At 49.1% G+C, this 21934-nt stretch overlaps 8 protein-coding genes across 8 annotated transcripts; 6 read left to right on the forward strand and 2 right to left on the reverse strand.

The window, feature by feature from the left end:
* Nucleotides 1–28: 28 nt before the first annotated feature.
* Nucleotides 29–1389, forward strand: TRUGW13939_10667 (uncharacterized protein; the record flags this gene model as incomplete). Its single annotated transcript, XM_035493777.1, has 7 exons — nt 29–67; nt 139–157; nt 223–234; nt 302–420; nt 482–646; nt 702–1085; nt 1153–1389. 7 exons carry the CDS (start codon nt 29–31, stop codon nt 1387–1389), a joined length of 975 nt encoding a protein of 324 aa, XP_035349670.1.
* Nucleotides 1390–4130: 2741 nt separating this feature from the next.
* TRUGW13939_10668 (uncharacterized protein) lies at nt 4131–4926 on the forward strand (the record flags this gene model as incomplete). Its single annotated transcript, XM_035493778.1, has 5 exons — nt 4131–4143; nt 4302–4481; nt 4538–4689; nt 4750–4846; nt 4904–4926. The coding sequence occupies 5 exons, from the start codon at nt 4131–4133 to the stop codon at nt 4924–4926; spliced, it is 465 nt and encodes a 154-aa protein (XP_035349671.1).
* Nucleotides 4927–5474: 548 nt separating this feature from the next.
* Nucleotides 5475–8196, forward strand: TRUGW13939_10669 (uncharacterized protein; the record flags this gene model as incomplete). Its single annotated transcript, XM_035493779.1, has 2 exons — nt 5475–5612; nt 5677–8196. 2 exons carry the CDS (start codon nt 5475–5477, stop codon nt 8194–8196), a joined length of 2658 nt encoding a protein of 885 aa, XP_035349672.1.
* Nucleotides 8197–8794: 598 nt separating this feature from the next.
* On the forward strand, nt 8795–10272 carry TRUGW13939_10670 (uncharacterized protein; the record flags this gene model as incomplete). The annotated part of the gene is made up of 4 exons (XM_035493780.1): nt 8795–9078; nt 9134–9275; nt 9342–9719; nt 9787–10272. 4 exons carry the CDS (start codon nt 8795–8797, stop codon nt 10270–10272), a joined length of 1290 nt encoding a protein of 429 aa, XP_035349673.1.
* A 453-nt stretch (nt 10273–10725) lies between these two features.
* On the reverse strand, nt 10726–11556 carry TRUGW13939_10671 (uncharacterized protein; the record flags this gene model as incomplete). The annotated part of the gene is made up of 3 exons (XM_035493781.1): nt 10726–11246; nt 11300–11426; nt 11491–11556. 3 exons carry the CDS (start codon nt 11554–11556, stop codon nt 10726–10728), a joined length of 714 nt encoding a protein of 237 aa, XP_035349674.1.
* A 1838-nt stretch (nt 11557–13394) lies between these two features.
* Nucleotides 13395–18429, forward strand: TRUGW13939_10672 (uncharacterized protein; the record flags this gene model as incomplete). The annotated part of the gene is made up of 2 exons (XM_035493782.1): nt 13395–13459; nt 13587–18429. 2 exons carry the CDS (start codon nt 13395–13397, stop codon nt 18427–18429), a joined length of 4908 nt encoding a protein of 1635 aa, XP_035349675.1.
* A 501-nt stretch (nt 18430–18930) lies between these two features.
* Nucleotides 18931–20471, reverse strand: TRUGW13939_10673 (uncharacterized protein; the record flags this gene model as incomplete). Its single annotated transcript, XM_035493783.1, has 3 exons — nt 18931–19865; nt 19918–19985; nt 20041–20471. 3 exons carry the CDS (start codon nt 20469–20471, stop codon nt 18931–18933), a joined length of 1434 nt encoding a protein of 477 aa, XP_035349676.1.
* A 689-nt stretch (nt 20472–21160) lies between these two features.
* TRUGW13939_10674 (uncharacterized protein) lies at nt 21161–21829 on the forward strand (the record flags this gene model as incomplete). The annotated part of the gene is made up of 2 exons (XM_035493784.1): nt 21161–21600; nt 21652–21829. 2 exons carry the CDS (start codon nt 21161–21163, stop codon nt 21827–21829), a joined length of 618 nt encoding a protein of 205 aa, XP_035349677.1.
* Between the last annotated feature and the right edge of the window lie 105 nt (nt 21830–21934).

Below are 21934 nucleotides of genomic sequence, written 5' to 3' on the forward strand. Positions count from 1 at the left end.
TCACCGTGTCTCTTCACATCTTTACACAATGTCGTCTTCTCTCGATCAATTGAAGGCCACTGGCACCGTATGTTCCCTTTTTTCCCCCCCAATTGCGAGTTGGATAGCTGACCATTCGTTTTTTTCATCCGTGTATAGGTCGTGGTCTGTGACTCTGGTAAGCTCTTTCTTTCGTTTTTGTATCTGCAAGGAATTACCCATGCTAACGGCTTTGCGTTCTAGGTGACTTTGCCAGTACGTTGATTGATACCTTGACACAAGAAAGTGGAAGATCGCATTGGTACTGATACTTTTGTGATAGCTATTGGCAAGTACAAGCCACAGGATGCCACCACCAACCCTTCCCTGATCCTCGCTGCTTCCAAGAAGCCCGAGTACGCCAAGCTCATCGACGTTGCCGTTGAGTACGGCAAGAAGACCGTACGTGTTGCTCTCTTTTATCTGGCCCCAAAAAACAAACAATACTGATAAATAGCTATAGGGTAGCACCGTTGACGAAAAGGTCGACGCCACCCTCGACCGTCTTCTCGTTGAGTTCGGCAAGGAGATTCTTCAGATCATTCCCGGCAAGGTCTCCACCGAGGTCGATGCCCGCTTCTCCTTTGACACCAAGGCCTCCGTTGACAAGGCCCTGCACCTCATCAAGGTATTTATTCTCAAATCAGAGACGATATTAAAAATACTTTCTTACACGTGCACAGCTCTACGAATCCATTGGTATCTCCAAGGACCGTATTTTGATCAAGATTGCCTCGACCTACGAGGGTATCAAGGCCGCCAAGATCCTGCAGTCGGAGCACGGCATCAACTGCAACTTGACCCTCATGTTCTCCAACGTCCAGGCCATTGCTGCCGCCGAGGCCGGTGCTTTCCTCATCTCGCCGTTTGTCGGCCGTATTCTCGACTGGTACAAGGCCGCCAACAAGCGCGACTACACTCCCCAGGAGGACCCTGGTGTCAAGTCGGTCCAGAACATTTTCAACTACTACAAGAAGTACGGCTACAAGACCATTGTCATGGGTGCCTCATTCCGCAACGTTGGTGAAATCACCGAGCTTGCTGGCTGTGACTACCTGACCATCTCGGTATGTTTTACAATGATTTATTGGCGGAGTTTACGAGAAGAAAAGAAAAATGCTAATTGCTATGCAGCCCAACCTTTTGGAGGATCTCTTGAACTCCACCGCCCCCGTCCCCAAGAAGCTCGACGCTTCTGACGTTGCCTCTCTTGACATCCCCAAGCGCGCCTACCTCGATGACGAAGCTCTCTTCCGCTTCGACTTCAACGAAGAAACCATGGCCGTCGAGAAGCTCCGCGAGGGTATCTCCAAGTTCGCCGCTGACGCCGTTGTCCTCAAGGACCTTCTCAAGGCCAAGATCCAGGCTTAGATTTTGGTTTGACAGAAATTCTTTTTTAAAAAAAAATTGAAACCTTCTACAAAAATTGCACATGTCGATGATTCGGGTGCCACGGTTATGACATCATGATAGAGAACGGACCGGAATGTGCATTGTTTCTTGTTCCTTTTTTTTGTTATTCTACATCCTTTTTTTTTTTTTTTTTTTTGTAATTTCCTTTGTGGTGTTCGCAAATTTCTCGTAAATAAATACCAATGAAGCAAATTGTCGGACATAACAAAATAGAGTACATAGTACTGTAATATTAGGAGCTAGTGCGGGGCACGAGGGGCAGTCATGTGACGGCCTGGCCGGGCGGTGCTTATGAATCCAGCACGCGCGATGGTGTCAGCATGACGTTTACCTTGATAAGATAGTAATCTCTTGCCGCTTTAAGGTAATCACATTCATGATCTGATATCAGAATAAAATTATTACTCTGTAAATGATTTCATAACACAGGATACCTATGTGGACCTCCTAGTTTTAAAGGTTCGAAGCCTCTTCCAACCGGGAATCATGTAAACTTATGAATTAATAGAGACGATCCTATATACATGACGGCTTAGCCGTGGCTTATCCACCCTGTCCAAATGTAGTTAGTTCAGTCACATGACTGGGCCGCATATAGGATTATTGGTTCTACCATGGCCTTCCCCATGAGAATCGACCTTTCTTCTTCCACTGATCCTGACCTCATCGCTGTAACAATCTTCCCCCGAATGACCCGCTGTCTAGGAAGCATTCCACAACCTGCCTGGTTGTTCTTCTGTTCTTATATCTCAGGGACTCAGACGGTTCCGGCTTAGCGCGACTTTTTCTGCCACCTGCTGCCAGGTGGATTTGCATGATTTACGAGGCCAGGTGCCATAAAAAATGAACTTATCATTTTTAGCTTGCTGGAAAGCTCGCTAGCTGCTATGGATATCTTTTCCAGTCAAATCAATTTTTCGTCGTCGAGTTCTAGTGATGATTCTCTTGATAGCAAAGTTCTTGGATGGGTCGACAGAGCTTACTGTTACGGAGGCTGGTGCTACTCCCGAGGCCGCCGATAATTAAGGGCACATGGTCATCAAATCTAGCCTTTTCACCTGATCATTTTCTTGTGATTCCATAGCTTGGAAAGTACCAGGAGTTACAGTGCCTCCCAGATCGATGCTCTAATATGTTAAACCTCGACAAATACCCGCATTCACTGAGCTAGCCGGTTTGCCCTCCGGCCAATGGAGAACCCCAATCCGAATACATTGAAAGTCGAATTCTACTGGCAAAAGCAATCATCAAGTATGATACCGGAAGTTGAGCTTCTAGCAGAACCTAGCTCATCTCGTGGGCTCTACAGTAGTCAACTGGGGCATTCAAAGACGATGGAGAGCCCGAATTCAGAGCTATTCGTTCTGGCGATACCTTTATCCTCACCACTGACGATCCCGTGAGGTTTCCTTTACCGAGTTGGGCACTGCTAGAGATGCAGTGGCATCTCCAGCGGGATTGCGGTGATGAGTGGCGCCGCCGAAGTACGAGACTACTCTGACTCCGACAACAACTTCGACGCAGGAGAACCTAGGATATACCATGACGCTGTTATACGCCGAATTAGGGACTTAAACGAGTGGTTACAGGTTCTGCCCGACATTCATAAATCGTCATCTAATCGAGGCGACTCGCAGATTGGCCGATGGTGGCTACACTCTAACCTAGTTCACGATCACCGTACGGAACCTACAAATTTTGATGGATTACCTGGTCGAAGACAGATATTCGCTGGTTTAAGATACTGATCTAATGAGTTACATGCTGTCTTTTTATATCCCTTTTTTTTTTAATATCATTATCGATTGGCTAGTGATTAATAGACCCTTTTTTCAATTATTATATTAAATAATTCACTCGCTACACTCGATATGAAAGTCAATTATATTAATAACTGTAAATTGATGATGCTAATTCGTTCATCGAGGGCGTGAAGATGAGTAAATAACCCGGCGTACTGCTCATGCTTGAGCAGTGCCAACCATGTCGTGCCAGCTGCTGGGAGAACATGTCCCAGGAAATTTGTAAACGAGCTCTGCTGGTTTTGGTTTGGTCGTCAAGAATTGCCCAGACTTTGTGTACAGCGGCAAAGTCGTCGCCAAAAGAACTAATTCCTTTTGACGATTATGATGTTGTAACGTTGGCGAGCATGCACGAGGGATGTTCGATAGGTATTGTGAGGATAGCGAGGGGTGGTGATGAGGCATAAAGCGGCGGGCCGCAGGCACTAATCTGGAAACTGGCAACCCCTCTGTATATACACACATCAATTGATACATTATTGTATACACACATGGATATACCTATCTATCTATCTATCTAGATGTAATATTTGGTATATTAATCTATTTAATATAATAAATATTGAATGATGTCATTCCAAGCTGTCTAGACAAGCATGGCTCGGCTATAATTGGTAAACAAACATGCAGTGTATACATACACCTAGTACATATACCCAGTAAAGACCGAGGCTTCTAGAGCAATCCTACAAACAAAAAATGCTGTTATTATTAATAATTACGTTGTTAGCAAGGCCGTTCTGGCAAAGTGGGGGTCCCGCCCCTCAATCTTATAACCGCCACCTGCCGGCGGCTGTAGTAAACTCGCACCTCTCTTCTCCCTTCATCCAGAGAATCACTTCCTTTTTTTTTGAATTTCAATCATCCATCTCAGTCGAGAATCATAAATCCGCCACAATGGTCAAGGCTGGTAAGTGCCAATGCTTATTTCCCTCTCCTCCAGTCACAACTGCGGATTCATTCCCCACGATCGACCCCTCCCAGCCCCGGTTGAGCAGATTTGAGCACCTTGCGAGAATACTGTCCCTTCTCTCATTCGCTGTGATCTGACATCAAATCAAATTCTAGTCGCTGTCATCCGTGGAGACTCCAACGTCAAGGGCACTGTCACCTTTGAGCAGTCTGACGAGAACTCCCCCACCACCGTCTCATGGAACATCTCTGGCCACGACCCCAACGCCGAGCGTGGCATCCACGTTCACCAGTTCGGTGACAACACCAACGGCTGCACCTCTGCCGGCCCTCACTGTATGTGATAGACAATAGCAAATAAAAGAGAGAGAAAAAACTAATAACCCCCCAAGTCAACCCTCACGGAAAGAGCCACGGTGCTCCCACCGACGAAGACCGCCACGTTGGTGACCTGGGCAACTTCAAGACTGATGCCCAGGGCAACGCTGTCGGTTCGACCCAGGACAAGCTCATTAAGCTGATCGGGGCCGAGAGCGTTCTCGGAGTATGTTCCCCTTTTCGCTATTTTTAAATCAGGATATGCACTAATTACTGTCTGATCTAGCGCACCATCGTCGTCCACGCCGGCACTGACGACCTCGGCAAGGGTGGCAACGAGGAGTCCAAGAAGACTGGTAACGCTGGCCCCCGCCCAGCCTGTGGTATGTTTGGACAATGTTTTGCTCGTTATGTCGAATTTAAGCTAACTCTTTCGTTAGGCGTCATTGGCATTGCTGCTTAAATAAAAGCGTCTTTATAAATTGAAAGCGTAACGACGCTAATTGTATTTGCTACCATGGAACAATTTATCTAGAATGCAATGCAGACAAGTTAATCAATCTACTACTACTTCACGCTTGCTTGATCTCTAGTAGCTACGTATAAATGTGTAGGACAAAAAGGTTCCTACAATTCATTGTTGTTTAATAATACAATTGTTCGACGGTTGGCTGCATCTACCACCACCCCGCGTGAATAAACATTGAAAAAGCACACGACACATCAATTGATCTAGACACGGAATTTGTGATAGCAAATTCCGTCACTTGCATCAATTCCTCGACTATATAAATTGATTACCTATCCTGTTCCGCCATTAATTAATATGACATATAACTAATGCCGATGGTGTCACCTCACCGCCCAGCTGTTTGTTCTCCACACCTGCTTTGCTTTCGTGGCCCGTTCTATCCTTAACTCCGCCTCCACACTGTGTGTCCTTACCTCCTCACCTTTCCTTCTCTTCCCTTATTTTTTTTCTTTCCCTTTTTGGAACCATTTTCTTCAACCATGCCTCTCGAAGCTCGAGTAAAGTCGGTTCTGTCCGGCGACACCCTGGTCCTGTCACATGTCACAAATCGAGGACAGGAGCGCACCCTGAGCTTGGCATATGTGTCCGCTCCCCGCCTGCGGAGGGAGGGCGACGAGGTATGCTATTATATTTTATTTTACATTTTTTTTCTAATATTTAAAACTCAACTAACCCTCCCAGCCATTCGCATTTGCCTCGCGCGAATTTCTCCGAGAACTGCTCGTTGGCAAAGTTGTCCAGTTCCAGGTCCTGTACGCCATCCCCACCGGCGTCAAGCGCGAATACGGAATCGTCAAACTCCCCGGAACCAACGCCTCTCTACCGGAGCTTGCCGTGCAAGAAGGATGGGTTCGTGTGCGTGAGGAAGCCGGCAAACGTAGCGACGAGACAGAGGAATCGCTGGCGCTGTTGGAAAACCTGAGGGCGCTGGAGAGCCAGGCCCGCGCAGATGGTAAAGGGGTTTGGGGCAGTTCTGAGAAGGGGTCCCTTGAGACCGACTACGAAGTGTCTGATGGGAAAGCGCTCGTTGAACAATACAAGAACAAGCAGCTCGACGCTGTGGTGGAGCGGGTTCTGAACGGTGACAGGTATCTGATTCGCCTGTTTTTGGAACAGAACCGCCATCTCCAGACGTTAATTGCCGTCGCGGGTGTTCGTGCCCCGGCGTCTCCCCGTGTGACTGCAGATGGCACCCAGCAGCCAGGCGAGCCCTTTGGCGACGAGGCTCAACAGTTTGTGGAAGCGAGGCTGCTGCAGCGCAAGGTCAAGTCTCAATTGCTCGGTGTGACCCCCCAGGGACAGCTGATCGGATCCGTGCTGCACCCGAATGGCAACATTGCCAAATATCTCCTCGAGGCCGGTCTGGCCCGTTGCTTCGACCACCACTCTACCTTGCTGGGCGGAGGAATGCTGAGCTTCCGTCAATCCGAGAAGCTGGCCAAGGACAAAAAGCTCGGTTTGTTCACTGGGCATGTCGCTTCCAAGGGACCTGCCGGCAGTGCTGACAGCGACTATATTGTCGGCCGGGTGCTCAATGCCGACACCATTTTCTTGAGAAACAAGGCCGGTGCTGAGAAGAAGATTAGCCTCAGCAGTATCCGACAGCCCAAGCCCTCCGACCCCAACCAGGCCCCCTTTGCCGCCGATGCCAAGGAGTATTTGCGAAAGAAGGTCATTGGCAAGCACGTCAAGGTCACAATTGACGGCAAGAAGCCAGCTACTGAAGGCTACGAAGCACGCGACGTGGCCACCGTTGTTCTGGGAAATACAAACATTGCTCTCTCCTTGGTTGAGGCTGGTTATGCCTCTGTTATCCGCCATAGGCAGGACGACGATGACCGATCCCCCGAATACGATTCTCTCTTGATAGCAGAGGAATCTGCCAAGAGCGAGCAAAAGGGTATGTGGGCGGCCAAGGCTCCCAAGGGCAAACAGTACCAGGACTACTCGGAGACTTTACAAAAGGCCAAGATGGAAGTGTCTATCTTGCAACGACAGAAGCGAGTGCCAGCCATTGTCGATTTTGTCAAGTCGGCATCCCGTTTCACCGTTCTCGTGCCACGCGAGAATGCCAAGTTGACCTTTGTCCTTTCTGGCATCCGTGCTCCCAAGTCGGCTCGGAATCCTGGCGATCCAGCAGACCCGTTTGGAAACGAGGCGCACGAGTTTGCTAACAAGAAGGTCACGCAGCGCGATGTCGAGATTGATGTCGAGAACATCGACAAGGTCGGTGGCTTCATCGGCGTGTTGTACATCAACCGCGAGAACTTTGCGAAGCTGTTGGTCGAGGAAGGCCTCGCCACAGTCCACGCGTATTCGGCTGAGCAATCTGGCCATGGACCAGAGCTGTTTGCTGCTGAGGAAAGGGCCAAGGAGGCCCGCAAGGGAGTGTGGCACGACTGGGATCCAAGCAAAGAGGCAGAGGAAGAAGCAGCAGCAGAAGTCGTTGCAGGCAACGGCGCCGAGGGCAATGGGGAAACTGCTGAGCGTCGCAAGGATTACCGCGACATCGTGGTCACTCACATCGACCCGGCAACGGCCCAGCTCAAGGTGCAGCAAGTTGGAAGCGGCACCTCGGCCTTGACCGAACTCATGAACTCGTTCCGATCATTCCATATCAACAAGGCCAACGACAGCCCGCTCCCCGGGCCGCCCAAGGCAGGAGACTTTGTGGCTGCTCGCTTTTCAGAGGATAACGAGTGGTACCGGGCCAAGATCCGGAGAAACGACCGCGAGAAGAAGACGGCCGAAGTGCTGTACGTGGACTACGGAAACTCCGAGGTGATCCCGTGGTCTCGCCTGCGACCTCTGTCGGCACAGTTCTCGATGCAGAAGCTCAAGGCCCAGGCTGCCGATGCCGTCCTGTCGCTGCTCCAGTTCCCCGTGTCTGAGGATTATCTAGCGGATGCGGTGCAGGTCATTGAAGAGCAAACGGCCGAACGCGAGCTGGTCGCCAATGTGGACTACATTTCGCCTGAGGGCACCCTCTATGTCACCCTGCTCGATCCGGGCGCGTCGCAGAAACTGGAAGAGAGCATCAACGCCGAGGTTGTCCGTGAGGGTCTCGCGATGGTCCCACGCAAGCTCAAGGCCTGGGAGCGCGCATCGGCTGCTACGCTGGCGCATTACAAGAAGGTCGAGGACGAAGCCAAGCAGAACCGACGAGGCATGTGGGAATACGGTGACCTGACCGAGGATTAAGTTTTGTGAACTGTTGTTGATTTGGAGGATTGCCAAAAGTGACGATTTTGCCTAAGTAATTATTTACGATGTAAATAGCATGATTACGCAGCAGCCGCATAACTACCATCTTAGCTGGATACGAATGTATTGACGTTTATCATTGATATTATGGATATTCCAGATTCAATGTATGTTTTGGTAAAGTGGTAGCTGTACGGTTATACGAGGTATAAATAGCGGTGAACTCAGATTCAGATTTCCGGGACTTCCGGGGAGATAGCCTCATCTCGATCAGTCATCTGATGGCCGTTTCGCCACCTCGTCGGCGACTGACCTGCTCTACTCTATTTGCTAGGAGAACTATTTAATAATTAATCAGTGACAGTAGTCAACAGTAGTATAACTAAACAATTACCAACATCTTACAGAATATAACGTAGGGCTTATCGGCGGCCGGGTGGGGCGCCCAAATCACCAATCAGCGGGAGATCGTCTCTTGTTCTGTGTTGTTCCTGACTTTTCTTCGGACTGACTTTCCTGACCTTGTCTTCTCGCTGCTGTTATCGAGCACTTGTCGTCCTTTCTCATACGAAACCCCGCGAAAGATTTTCACAGGATGGGTTTCTGGTCGCGCAAACAAGAGGAACCCCCCGCCGAAGATGGCGAATCAACACCGCCAACAACAACCAAGGGCGACCTCAACAAGATCGCAGCTGAAAACGACGTCACGGCGTCTGCCAGCCAGGCCGCCGGCACCGCATGGCTGGCTGGCCATTTGAACCATTTGACGCCCGAGCAGGAAGAGAAGCTGGTCGAGTTCAAGGCGTTGGTTGAGGAGAAGGAGTACTACAAGCCTGGCAAGGACGGGGAGCCGGCTAGTCATACCGACGCTACGTTGCTGTTTGTTCCCTTGGTTTATTTTTTTTACTTTTTTTCGTCAAGCTGATTTTATTAGACGGTTCCTGCGCGCTCGCAAGTTCGATGTTCAGGGCGCCTACAAGCAATTCACCGAGACGGAGGATTGGCGCAAGGCGGAGAAGATAGATGCGTTGTACGAGAACATCCGACTGGAGTCTTATGAGCGCACACGGCAAATGGTGAGTTTTCCTTTTTTTTACAAGAGCTTCTAGAGGGCTATGTCTAACAGTTGTACTCCATAATAGTACCCCCAATGGACCGGACGTCGTGATCGCCGCGGAATCCCCGTGTATCTGTTTGAAGTCAAGCACCTGACCAACAAAAACGTGTCGAGCTTTTCGAGCGAGGTGACTTCCCAAGGCGCGTCGGAAACACACAAGGACTCGACCATTCCAGCACGGCTCCTCTGCCTCTTCTCGCTGTATGAGCACTTGCTCCAATTCGTGCATCCGCTATGCTCGGCCCTCGCGCGGCCGAACCCAGAGACTCCGATTGTCTCGTCCAACAACATTGTCGACATCAGCGGAGTCAGTCTGATGCAATTCTGGAATCTGAGAAGTCACATGCAGGATGCGAGCGTCTTGTCGACGGCGCACTACCCAGAGACCCTGGATCGTATTTTTGTACGTATCTTTGGACATTGATATGTGTGTGTTTTTTTTTTTAATGTCATACTAATTTTAAGAGCAGATCATCGGAGCCCCATCCTTTTTCCCCACAGTCTGGAACTGGATCAAACGCTGGTTCGACCCCGTCACCGTGTCGAAAATCTTCATCTTGTCTTCGACCGAAGTCCAATCGACACTGGAAACGTTCATGGAACCCGAGTCAATCCCATCGCAGTACGGCGGCAAGCTCGACTTTGAATGGGGCGATATGCCAAACCTCGACGAGCCTGCGCGCAAACTGGCTGGCGCGATTGAGAAGACGGAGCAGGAAGGCGGCTATCTCAAGGGTCCGATGAGATATCTTGGAGACCACATTGAGGTTCTCGGAACCGATCAGGGCCAGCCTAGAAGACAGACTATTCCTGTACCCGCTGCTACAACATCGACGACGACAACAGACACTGAAGACTCAGCCCCAGTGCAGGACCCAAGTGAAAAAGTGGAAGAACTCGCAAAGGCGGATGAAATCGCCCCAAGCGCAGTTGAGACCGGCGCACCGGTTGCATAGTGCTTCTTCTTCTTCTTCTTCTTCTCGGGACATACATATTTAAAATATTCGATTCATATTATGAGGACGTACATTCATGTGCTTTGGCAATGTTGAACATTTGATAGAACGTTTGGTTTTGGGGCATATCTGTTTGGGGTTTCTTTTTTTACTGGCATATTGAATGTATCTAATTCTATCGGCCATCTATAAATAACAAGGACTAATTGGAAATGAAGAAAGAATAATTGGATAAAAAGACCTTGAAATATGGTATGTAAAAGAAATCTCAAGAGCTCGCCCGAGCGAGCCACAGTCTATGTTGTATGAATCTAGTACCAAAAAAAAAAAAAATTGTAACTCCCAGAGTAATGCTAATGCAAGATGGACCTCACCACCCAGCCCAAATGAACTCCCGCTCAAATTGCAAAAAATTGGATATGTAAAAGGGACAAGATGAGGGTTTTTCCCTCTTCAGACCCCGGTATCGTCGTCGGTGCCATCACCACTCTCATCAACCCCCATATCATCGTCATTATCATCCATGCCAAAATCAGACGAGTCGCTGCCCCCAAACGGATCGTCGTCATCGTCACCACTATCTGCCCAAAAGTCAGAGTCGTACGCATTGGCGGCAGCCGACTTTTCGGCGGCTGCTGCGTCGGTCATAGTGGACTCGAACGTGGGCATGACGAAGCCTTCGGGGATATCCATCTTGGAAGCGTCGACGTTCTGTTGCACGCGCGTTTTGTAGGCGTCCTTGTCGTTGCGCAGTTGCACGCCAGCGTCGACGTTGGCGGGCGAGGAGCATTCGGCGTCGTCGAGGAGGGACAGGATGGAGATTAGGACGGACTCGACTCGTTGGGCGGGCGACCAGCGCTCGGCGGCGGATTCGCCAGACATCTCGTCTTCGCCGGGGGCGTGGAGGATAGAGATGCAGAGTTCGCCGTTGTTGTAGATGTTGGGGTGCCAAATCGGTCGGTAGAAGCGGAATCCTATTCATTCAAGGTTGGTATTGTATCATGCTACCCTGTCGGATCATTCTTACCTGGAGGAGAATAGGGATAGTTTCTTGGGAATTCCATCAAGGCCTTGAAATAACCTCCATAGTACATGGAATCGGGATTCAGGACGATGAGAGCGACGTCCCAGCGGAAAATATCCTCGTCGTGTAACTGTAACGTGAAGATGTATTAGAAATCACTTGTCGCTCACTCGAAACTTATCAGCCAGTCATACCTCAATATTAACCCATTTCTCCTTGGAAAGGGCCTTGAACTCGTTCAGCAAGATGCGCTCCGCCATGGCTATGATGGGTGGTGGTGGGAATCTATTGTGTTGGAAGTGGATGTGAAGGGGGTACTGAGAAGAGTCTTGGTTTGATTAGACGAAGAAAAGAGCATTCATTTAATCGCCCCCTCGGGTCAGTCACTCGTAAAGAGGCGGTTGAGGCCGGAGATGGCAAGAGCCAAGGCGACAACGAGGGGCCGATAAGGACCCTGGCGCCTTTCCTATCCGGGACTGGCGCTCGTCCAAGTGACAATGACTTTTTTTTTTTTTCCATGTGCCAGCAGCAAGTGACTCTTTCTTGTATTCTTTTTGCTGCTGGTTGTTCTATTGTATCCGGCCCATTGTATTCGGTCGTTGGTTGATTGTGCGGTGGAAGACTCTTTAAAGAGTATTCTAACAATCACTCTATGTTTGTTCTCGAGGATATCTAGAAATTTTACAAATAAAATAAATTTCTCTATTCCTTACATCGATGTTTCCCAAGTACAGTTCAAAGACTACAGTAGAATGGGATAAACCGGGGTGCTTGATGGGTTGGAGAAAAATTTCCTAATTGGGTATTAATCCAGCCATCTATGCATAACTCCGTACTTCAGAAGACAGCATATGTGATCGTCCCGGGGAGTGATCGCGTCAAACCTACTATATGCTGACACTAATTATTATACGTACGTACTAATAATATTATAATACCCCTCACAGGCTCTCGCGAAGCTAAAGGTGGGGCAGTTGAATTCCGCTGCTTCTTAAGAATGAAGAGAGAGAAAAACAATAATAGTAATAATAACATGGTAATAACGACACAACGTCTTCCAAGATAGATCGTAGGTCGTATCTCAACACAAAGAGACACTAACCCCCGACCAAGCAGGACTCATCCAATGCCATTAAAGGTAATAATGCATGTCAAGAGAGAAGTGAGTCAGACACAGGATTGGCGGTGAGGGTCGATAACAATCTCAACTATGAAAGATTAATAATAAGCAATAAATAATTAGACGCTTCTCGGGTGAGTCATAGCTGTACTAGCTTATAAGAGTCATAAGCTCGTGTCGAAGAACATGACGAATTATGAGTCTGGCGCTACTGCGGCAGTTCTCCGCAGTCTAGATGGCTAGGTCGCTCGCCATTGTTCCGCTGCAACAAGTCATAGCTAAACAGGAAGTTGGAACTGGCTGGATGAACTGTTCTCCAGTATTCCGAGCCGGGGATCTGGACTGGGTGGACTGCAGAGTTTTCCTGTGGAAAAAAAAAAAAGTATGAAAGTTAAAAAAAAAAAAAATTCAGCCCGTGATGTCGGCTTTAAAGTGGAGGCGGGGTTCAGCAACACAGACACTCATTCGCCTCACGCCGACTCCCAATGCGTAGTAGCCGCGGAGTGAGAGACTGGTTGATGCAACAATAACAAAGGCTAAAAATGGTTCTCTGGAAGCAAAACGAGGGCATGTTATCTTTGATAACAGGGCCAGCTCCACCGGGCCGGCTGCAAGACCCGCTGCCGCAGTTCCTGCCTCTAAGCAAGCTCCGCCGCCCTGCACCAATGCTATCATCCGCGCCCTCATCTTCCTGCTCCCTCTTTTTCTTCTTCTTCCACCACCTGAACCGTGTTCAGTCTCCAACCTCTTCCTCGCCCTGCTGTCCTGCTTCCAGATCAGGTCGCCGCTGAAGACGACCCCCATCTGCGACGCGACCAGATCCCCCAGCTTCGTCCCTCTCCACAAAAGGGCGCGTCAGTTCTCGCTCACGTCCGATGCCGGGAATGCTTTCAATCTAGGAGCAACCACCAAATGAGCGACGTTTAGCTACTGCAGCTCTACCTAATTCTTTCTCCCTCCTCCGCTCGCTGAGAAGCAATGGGATTACAATGCCACGGTCCCATTTGGGTCATCGATGACCTTACACCCTGTTTCCAACGCAAGTACGTGAATCCATCCGTCGCCACTACCACCAAGAAGATATGCCGAAACGGAAAACGAAAAAAAAAGGCAACTTTACCCCATTGTTTCGCTAAATACTAACATCTCTCTCTCTCTCTCTCTCTCTAGCTACCTTCAAATTTTCTTTCCGCTTATTACCTGCGGTCTCTCCCTTCTTCTAATTGCTTTTGGCATCGGTTATCCTCGACTCGCGGAATGGCGACGCTCCGCATACCGGCCTCTAGTCAATGACAACACCGACGACGAAACCGAGGAAGAAGAAGATGTCACCGATCTCGTCTTACACAAATCTGCCAGTCGCATCTCGCACGGCGATTTCGAGGTTAACCGCGCCCCGGGACAGCTGCTCATTGTCATCACCGAGCTTATTGGGTTGCTGATTGAAATTGGTGTCTCTATCACTGTGCTCGTCACTCAGGCTTGGGGACACAATGGCAATGTAGCTGCCGCCGCAAAGCTAGTATCGTGGGCTTATATATTTGCCCTGGTCGTCGCCCGTTTTGTGCTATCTGCTCTGGACAAACAAACCAAGCCACGACTGTGGAATCACACCACCTCCTTGTACGGCATCCAATGGCTCTTGGTTATCTTTGTATTCCGTTCCGAGGTCATCCACCCGCATTCAAGACACGCCCTCGTCCTCTCCTCCGTCGAGTTCGCCGTCTCGACCGTCTTGGTTTTTCTGTCCATCACCACTAGAAGGGGCAACAAGAGTGTCTTGCTTCAGCGCGAAGATGACCTCGAGCCACCACACCAGCCATACGCTAGTCTGTTGTCGCTAATCACTTTCTCCTGGCTGGACCCCCTCATCCGACAGGGATATTACCAACCCTTGGAGCTGGAAGATGTATGGAACTTGACCGTGTCGCGCCATGCCAGTACCATTTTGAACCAGTTCCGCCAGCAGTACAAAAACTACAAGCTGCTCTGGAAGCTGCTGCGCTATTTCGACAAAGACCTCATGACCCAGGCCGCTTGGACCGTCTTTTCAAACTTGTTCACCTTCATCCCGACTTTGTTGCTGAAGGCCATCCTCGAGTATGTCGAAGACCCGCGATCGACACCAGCAAATGCCGCCTGGCTTTATGCTATTTTATTGTTTGTGTCGGGCGCCATGCAAGGTATAGCCGATGGCCAGGCGCTCTGGATTGGTCGAAACAACATCGGTCTCAAATTACGTGCCATCGTCATTGGTGAAATCTATTCCAAGGCAATGCGACGCAAAGCCGGCGCGACTACCGAGGCCAAGGAAGAGGACGAAGAAGTCTCCAAGAAGAAAAAGAAAAAGTCCGACAAGGAGGAGGAGAACCCGGCCCAGATGGCGAGGCTTGGTACCATTATTAACTTGATGGCAATCGACTCATTCAAGGTCAGCGAGGTTTCTGCCTATCTTCATTTCCTATTGGCTAGTGTGCCAACCCAAGTGATTATCGCCATTGTTTTGCTGTATCGCGTTCTTGGTTTCAGCTCCTTCGCCGGGATTGCCCTGATGGTTTTGATTCTGCCCGTCAATCTCTTCATCGCGCGCAGCTTCCGCCACATCCAAAACGAAATCCTTGCTAAGACCGATGCTCGCATCCACTCAACCAACGAGGTCTTGCAGAATATCCGAATCATTAAATATTTTGCGTGGGAACGTCGGTTTAAGGAAATTGTTAATGAGAAACGACAAGAAGAACTCAAGGCTTTACGGCACAGATACATTTTGTGGTCATGTGCCGCCACGGTATGGTACGGGACCCCGATTCTCATCACCTTCACGACATTCCTACTCTACACAGTGGTTGAGAAGAAGCCGTTAGCTCCGTCCATCGCCTTCCCAGCCTTGTCCATGTTTTCTCTCCTCCGTGTTCCACTGGACCAACTGGCAGACATGATTGCCCACGTTCAGGAAGCCCAAGTATCAATTGAACGTGTGGAAAAATTCTTGGGCGAGGAAGAAACGCAAAAGTACAGCCAGCTACGTAACCACCACCCCGAGGAGCCTCCTAAGATTGCCCTCGAAAATGCCACCTTGACATGGGGCTCCAAGTCTAGCAGAGACACTCAAGACGCCAGTGGAGATGCGTTCCAACTCATCAATATGAACGTTTCGTTCAAGCTCGGTGCCTTGAATATCATCGCCGGCCCCACCGGGTCCGGGAAGACTTCACTTTTGATGGCTCTTTTGGGTGAAATGAGACTCCTGACAGGTCATGTCCATCTTCCTGGAGTGACAACAAACCGTGCCGAGTTGCCTGTGGACCCGGAAACCCTACTGACCGAGAGCATTGCGTACTGTGCTCAAGAAGCATGGCTTGTTAACGACACAATCAAAGAGAACATTGTCTTCGCCTCACCCTTTGATAAGCAGCGTTACAATGCAGTCATACAAGCCTGTGCTCTCGAACGCGACTTTACCATCTTAGAAGCCGGAGACGAGACCCTAGTTGGTGAAAAAGGTATCAGTCTTTCCGGTGGTCAAAAGCAACGCATCTCCCTTGCACGCGCAATGTACAGCAGTGCTCGTCATTTGTTGCTAGATGACTGTCTCAGCGCGGTTGATTCCCACACCGCGAAGCACATTTTTCACGAGGCTATTAGAGGCTCTCTTATGGCACACCGGACTTGCATCCTTGTTACCCACAACGTTGCTCTCACTGTTCCCGAAGCCGACTACGTTGTTGTTATGGATAATGGAAAGATTTCGACCCTAGGAACTTCCGACAAGGTTGCAGCATCTGGAGCCCTTGGAAAAGAGCTTCTGGAATCGCGTCCAACGTCACGAGCAGGCTCAAAGGCCCCATCTCGAGTTTCATCCGATCTAGAAGAACAGGTGGAACGTGTCAATGGAGACTCTAATGGAACCACAAACGGAGCTGCTAAAGCAGTTCCTGGTGCCCAAGCTTCTGAAGGTAAAAAATCCGGACAAACTCACAAGGAGTCCAAGGCTACTGGGAGTGTTAAGTGGTCAACCATCAAAATGTACCTGGTTGCCATGGGCCCCTGGTATTATTGGATTGCCGGTGTTGGCGTCTTCGTGGCGCAACAGATTGGTAATGCTGCAACCAACGTGTGGATTCGCCAGTGGGCAAATGCATACAATGTTCAACAAGACAAGCCTGCAGATGTTGATAGCTATGGAATCATGTCCGATCTCAAGGCACCGTCTTTCGTTGCAGGCAGTGTGCCGCGCATGAGTTCTTGGGGTGGTGTTCAATTAAACCCGTTCAGAAGTTCTGAGACAGGAAGTCAAGTGGACGTTAATTATTACCTCGGTGTATATGCATTACTCGGTACCGTCTATGTTCTCGTTTCGTTGATCCGAGAATTGGTTCTATTCTGGGGATCTCTCCACGCTTCATGGGAGATGCACGAGAAGCTACTGACAGCTGTGCTCTACGCCAAATTCAAGTTTTTTGACTCCACTCCTCTTGGTCAACTGATGAACAGGTTTTCCAAGGATGTCGAAGCTGTTGACCAGGAGGTTGCGCCCGTCACCATTGGTATGCTTCACAGCCTTGCGTCAGTCATCATGATTGTAGGCATTGTTTCCTACATCACGCCGGGTTTCTTGATCGCTGCTGTGATCATCACTTTGACGTTTTCTGCTATTGGAGCTTTCTATCTCAACGCCTCAAGAGACCTGAAACGGCTTGAGTCGGTGCAACGTAGTCCCCTGTACCAGCAATTCGGCGAGACCTTGACTGGAATCGTCACCATTCGAGCATACGGTGATCCTGAGCGATTTATAATCGACAACCACCGTCGCATCGACTCGTACAACCGGCCACACATCTATCTTTGGGCTGCTAACCGCTGGCTGGCCTTCCGGGCGGATATGATCGGTGCCCTTGTTGCATTCCTTTCTGCCGCCTTTGTCTTGTTGAATATCGGCACCGTCGATGCTGGTGCTGCTGGTCTATCTCTGACGTATGCTGTTACTTTTACAGAAAACGTTCTATGGCTGGTGCGGTTGTATGCGGAAGCTCAGACGAACATGAACTCAGTTGAGCGAGTTCGCGAGTATCTAGAGGTTGAACAGGAGGCCGAGAAAGTCATTGAAGATCGTCGACCACCTTCTGGTTGGCCGGCCAAGGGCGCTGTAGATTTTGTTGATTACTCTACTCGATACCGATCCGACTTGGACTGTGTTCTAAAAGATGTCTCATTCTCTGTCAATCCTGGAGAGAAGGTTGGTATCGTTGGGCGAACTGGTGCCGGGAAAAGTTCACTTGCTCTTGCTCTCTTCCGAGGCTTGGAAGCTGAAACAGGGACAATTAAGATCGATGGAATCGATATCGGTACCATCGGCTTACAAGATCTGCGTGAGAGCATCACCATTGTCCCCCAGGACCCAACGCTTTTCTCCGGAACTATCCGAAACAACCTAGATCCTTTTGATCTATTTAGTGACGAGCAGATCTTCGTTGCATTGCGACGCGTTCATCTGATCGGCCAGGACACTTCCGGACTTGCAACTCCGGCAAGCCCAAGCAACCGTTCACTCGAAAATGTCCCCGCAGCAGCAGGTCCAGTAGTCCAAGAGAACAAGAACATATTCCGCAACCTGGAATCCCCCGTTGCCGAGTCTGGCTCGAATTTGTCACAGGGACAACGCCAGCTTTTGTGTCTGGCTAGAGCGCTACTTAAGAACCCCCGAGTTCTCATGATGGACGAAGCGACTGCTTCCATTGACTACGCTACCGATGCCAAGATTCAAGAGACTCTGCGTGAATTGGAAGACAGCACCATTATCACCATCGCTCACCGACTGCAAACCATCATTGACTATGACAAGGTCTTGGTCCTGGATCACGGTAAAGTCATCGAATTCGACCACCCGTGGACTTTGATCAACAAGGAAAACGGCAGTTTCCGAGGAATGTGTATGAACAGTGGCAACACCGAAGTTCTCTTTGAGGGGGCTAAGAAGGCATGGGAAAGCAAGAGACTTGTCGAGACTGACTGAAAAAAAAAAAAAAAAAAAAAAAAATAGATCGATAAATTTACAAGTATTTTCCCGCAGAATGTGTACACATATAAGCCATTTCCCGCATGCTGTGGTTTTTTTCTTGATCTGAATTTTTTTTCCCTTTCGTTTTTTAATTGTTTGCGGATCATCTTTGTTGTACATATCTGTCGTGTTGCCTTGTTGAATTTACTACGAAAAAAAAAACACATGGCAAACCAAGAAAGGATGTCGGTCGATTGCAGTATTTGGGGCCTTCATCTGTAGTTTCATCTATGTTTTTTTTTTTTTTTTTTTTTCGAGTTCAAATTGTCTTCTCAGAGTTTTGCGAGTAAAATGGGTGGCTTTTGTCGACTTTTTTTTTTGGGTCTTGCATTTTGTGTTAATAATGACATCAATTGATCAATCTTTTCAAGTCTTGTCTTGTTATCAGAGAGTTCAAATGTTAAGCTATACAATTGTATGTGTTATACATATATACATATATATACATCCCAAGCCTTAATAGACCTCGACCAACTTCAGCGACTCCATACTATAAACACCGATAAACTTGAAAAATGCAAGAACCTGTGGAGCTGTCCCGCAACCGGGCCCGGACGGGGTGCTAGCTGAGAATTCAACCAGTGGGATTCGGACTGCTTTACACTGCAGACAAGACGCCGACACAGTGTATGTGGTGTTTAGTTTTAATCCTCTGCCAATAACCTGAAACATGTCAAGTCCCGCCTGACGTCGCACAGTAACCAACGCGGTGGCCGTAACATTATCCGAATGGGTCTCGCCGACAAGCAGTTTGTTCAACGGACGCTGTCGAGACAGACCCTGACGACCCAGATTCTGCGTTCCATCACCGGACCCTTCAGGAACCGCCCCGGCAACATAAACCAATGCTTGGCCCTCCTGGCCAATGTGCACGGTTTTGGTGACGCGCATTGTGGACAAATCAACAAAGTCCACGGCATCAGAGTGCTCGCCGAGTACATACATGTACGAATTGTCAGGACTTGGCCAGAGCCCATGTGGCTCAATAACGTTGGCCTTGATCGAAGTCAAATAGACTGGTGCGTGCTCTGGGTCAGGTTGTGTGTAAACCCTAGTCAAGTTCTCGGCGGCGACGGTAACAAAGCCATGGGTCGTGCCATTGATGTCTGCAAAATTAGGATGGTTGGTTTCTGGGCCAGTCTCAAGAACAGAGACGACCCTGTTCGACTGGAGCGAGATTACAGACACCTTGTCCACCATTTTATGCGCAGCCCATAGTCGCTTGCCGTCGGCGGACAGCATCATATCGGATGAAAATTTGTCTGCGAGACCAGTAATGCTGCGGACCACGGTTCGCGTCTCAACGTCAATGATGGAGACTGTTGGCGATCTAATATGGTTTGCGTATGCGAGTTTGCCATCTGGGCTAAACAGGACTTTGCTAGGTCCGCCTGAACAGCCTATTAGCAAAACTGCAAGGCCATGTTGTGCTTCAGCACTTACCTGCAGTGTTCACATATCCAACTATACCTCCGTTAATGCCGTCAACAATATCGATGCGGTCGACGCCTCTGTCATGCATAGTCAGAATTGATCTCTGTCTAAATGGAAGGGGGTAGATATTACCTAGTTCCAACCCAAACTGTACGGTTGTCGGACGCAAAAAAGGCCTCGTGCGCATTTCTATCAACAAATGTCTGAGAAACAATGCTGTTATCAACGCAGCGGATAACAGTGACGGTGTTGCTCGTGACACTCAGAGATACAATATATTTGCCATCCCGGGAGAAGCCAAGACCGTGGGTGTTGACCGCTTGGATATACTGCGGGTTGAGAACATCAGTTAATCGCTGTTTGCCCAGGGCTATTGTACCCAGAACCTCTCCAGTAAGCGGCTTAATGACAGTGATGGTGTTGGAAGATTGGTCACCAGTGTACAGTCGATCCGCATTGGAGATGGGAGGAGCGACGCCTGCGATTGCAGGGGCCTGGATCTGACCGGCTACAGACGCTGCCAGCCCAAGAGCCGTGGAACAGATTAGTCCGGACAGTAACATGGCGCAAACTTGTCAGACCAGAAATAGAATTCACTGCTTGTGAGGTAGATCGATTTATATAAACTATGTTTGGTATAGGTGGGTACCCAGAACAGGGGCTAAAACAACCTACTTTTGAGGTACCGTTCCCGCAGCGGTGCCGAATCACACCTGGCTGCCTAACACTAACAGTAAACGCCTCCTCGCATTTGCCCCACTGAGGCTTATGGAATTGGATACATCCGTATTACGTACTATTGAGAATAGTTTGATGCGATTATTGGTCGAGGTAGTGATGATGAGCCTGTAGTTGTACGTAATAAAACCTTGCACTAAATCCTATGTGACGACAGCGGGTCAAATGCGAGCAACCCAATCAACATGGCCGAAAATACGAGGGAATTATGTCGGTTTATTACCAAATTAGGCAAGTAGCCGTCTCCTCATGGTGACTCGGCTCTCTCGTCTACTCATAAACATAACAATGATGACTCGGATAAATAAGCTTTTTGTAAAAATAAAAATAAAGATTACGCCAAGGAACATGCACTGCCATGTTGTAGACATGGAATGTTGAGGTCGACAGGCTATAGCAATACCGTTAGCCCTAGGTATATAAGTAGCTTGTGTCGCCTACCTCTCATAATGCTACTCTACAAATCACAACAACAAAACAAACGGCCAACGCTTCTACATCAACTTTACAAAACATGCTTGCCCGTGCCTTGGTTATTGCCGTCTCTGCTATCGGCGCCCTGGCTGCTGATGCAGTATTCAACCCCCCAAAAACAGAACTCTTCCTGAGCATTGCCTACCAGGTTGGCATACCCGTCAACACGACCACACCAAGTGGTGTTGTTGGGACTGTCCCGGTCCGAGGTGGCGATATCAAGGGCAGCCTGTTCAACGGCTACATTGTTCCCAATCTCACTTCCTCGGTCGAGAAATATCAGCCGGTGGTTAACAATGTAGTGACTACCGTGAGTCTCCCAACACATTCGAGTGGTAGATTAGAGGTTATTGTTGCTGATCTGTCTTCAAAGAGCTATGATGGACGCTTCGTCTTCGAGAATAGCGCTGGGGATCGCATCTTTGCCGAAATCCTTGGCTCGACAGCATATGGCAAGGACTTGCACGGTTTTGGATATGCGTACGTTTTTCCCTTTCGACAAAACTGCCTTCAAACTAATGCTCTAGGCAGGAAACTGGAGACAACCGCTCCTTGCCTGCAATGGATCAACACGGCAATGTTCATCGCGGAGTGGCAGGGTGTCTTTTACCGTGGTTCAGGCACCACAGTCGAGATCTTCCATGTCAACACGGGTGGCCGCGTTGACGGGCAGCCAATCGATGCTATCCCCCCATCCGCTGATATTTGAACGGGGGAAAAATTGGCTATTTGAGACATATTGACAAAGTAGAAGTATACAGGCCTGTTTCTGCAGATAGCAGTTTGTAGTTAGTCCATACCCTGTCGAACGAAT

The sequence above is a fragment of the Talaromyces rugulosus genome, chromosome VI (assembly GCF_013368755.1).
Source record: "Talaromyces rugulosus chromosome VI, complete sequence".
NCBI lineage: Eukaryota > Fungi > Ascomycota > Eurotiomycetes > Eurotiales > Trichocomaceae > Talaromyces > Talaromyces rugulosus.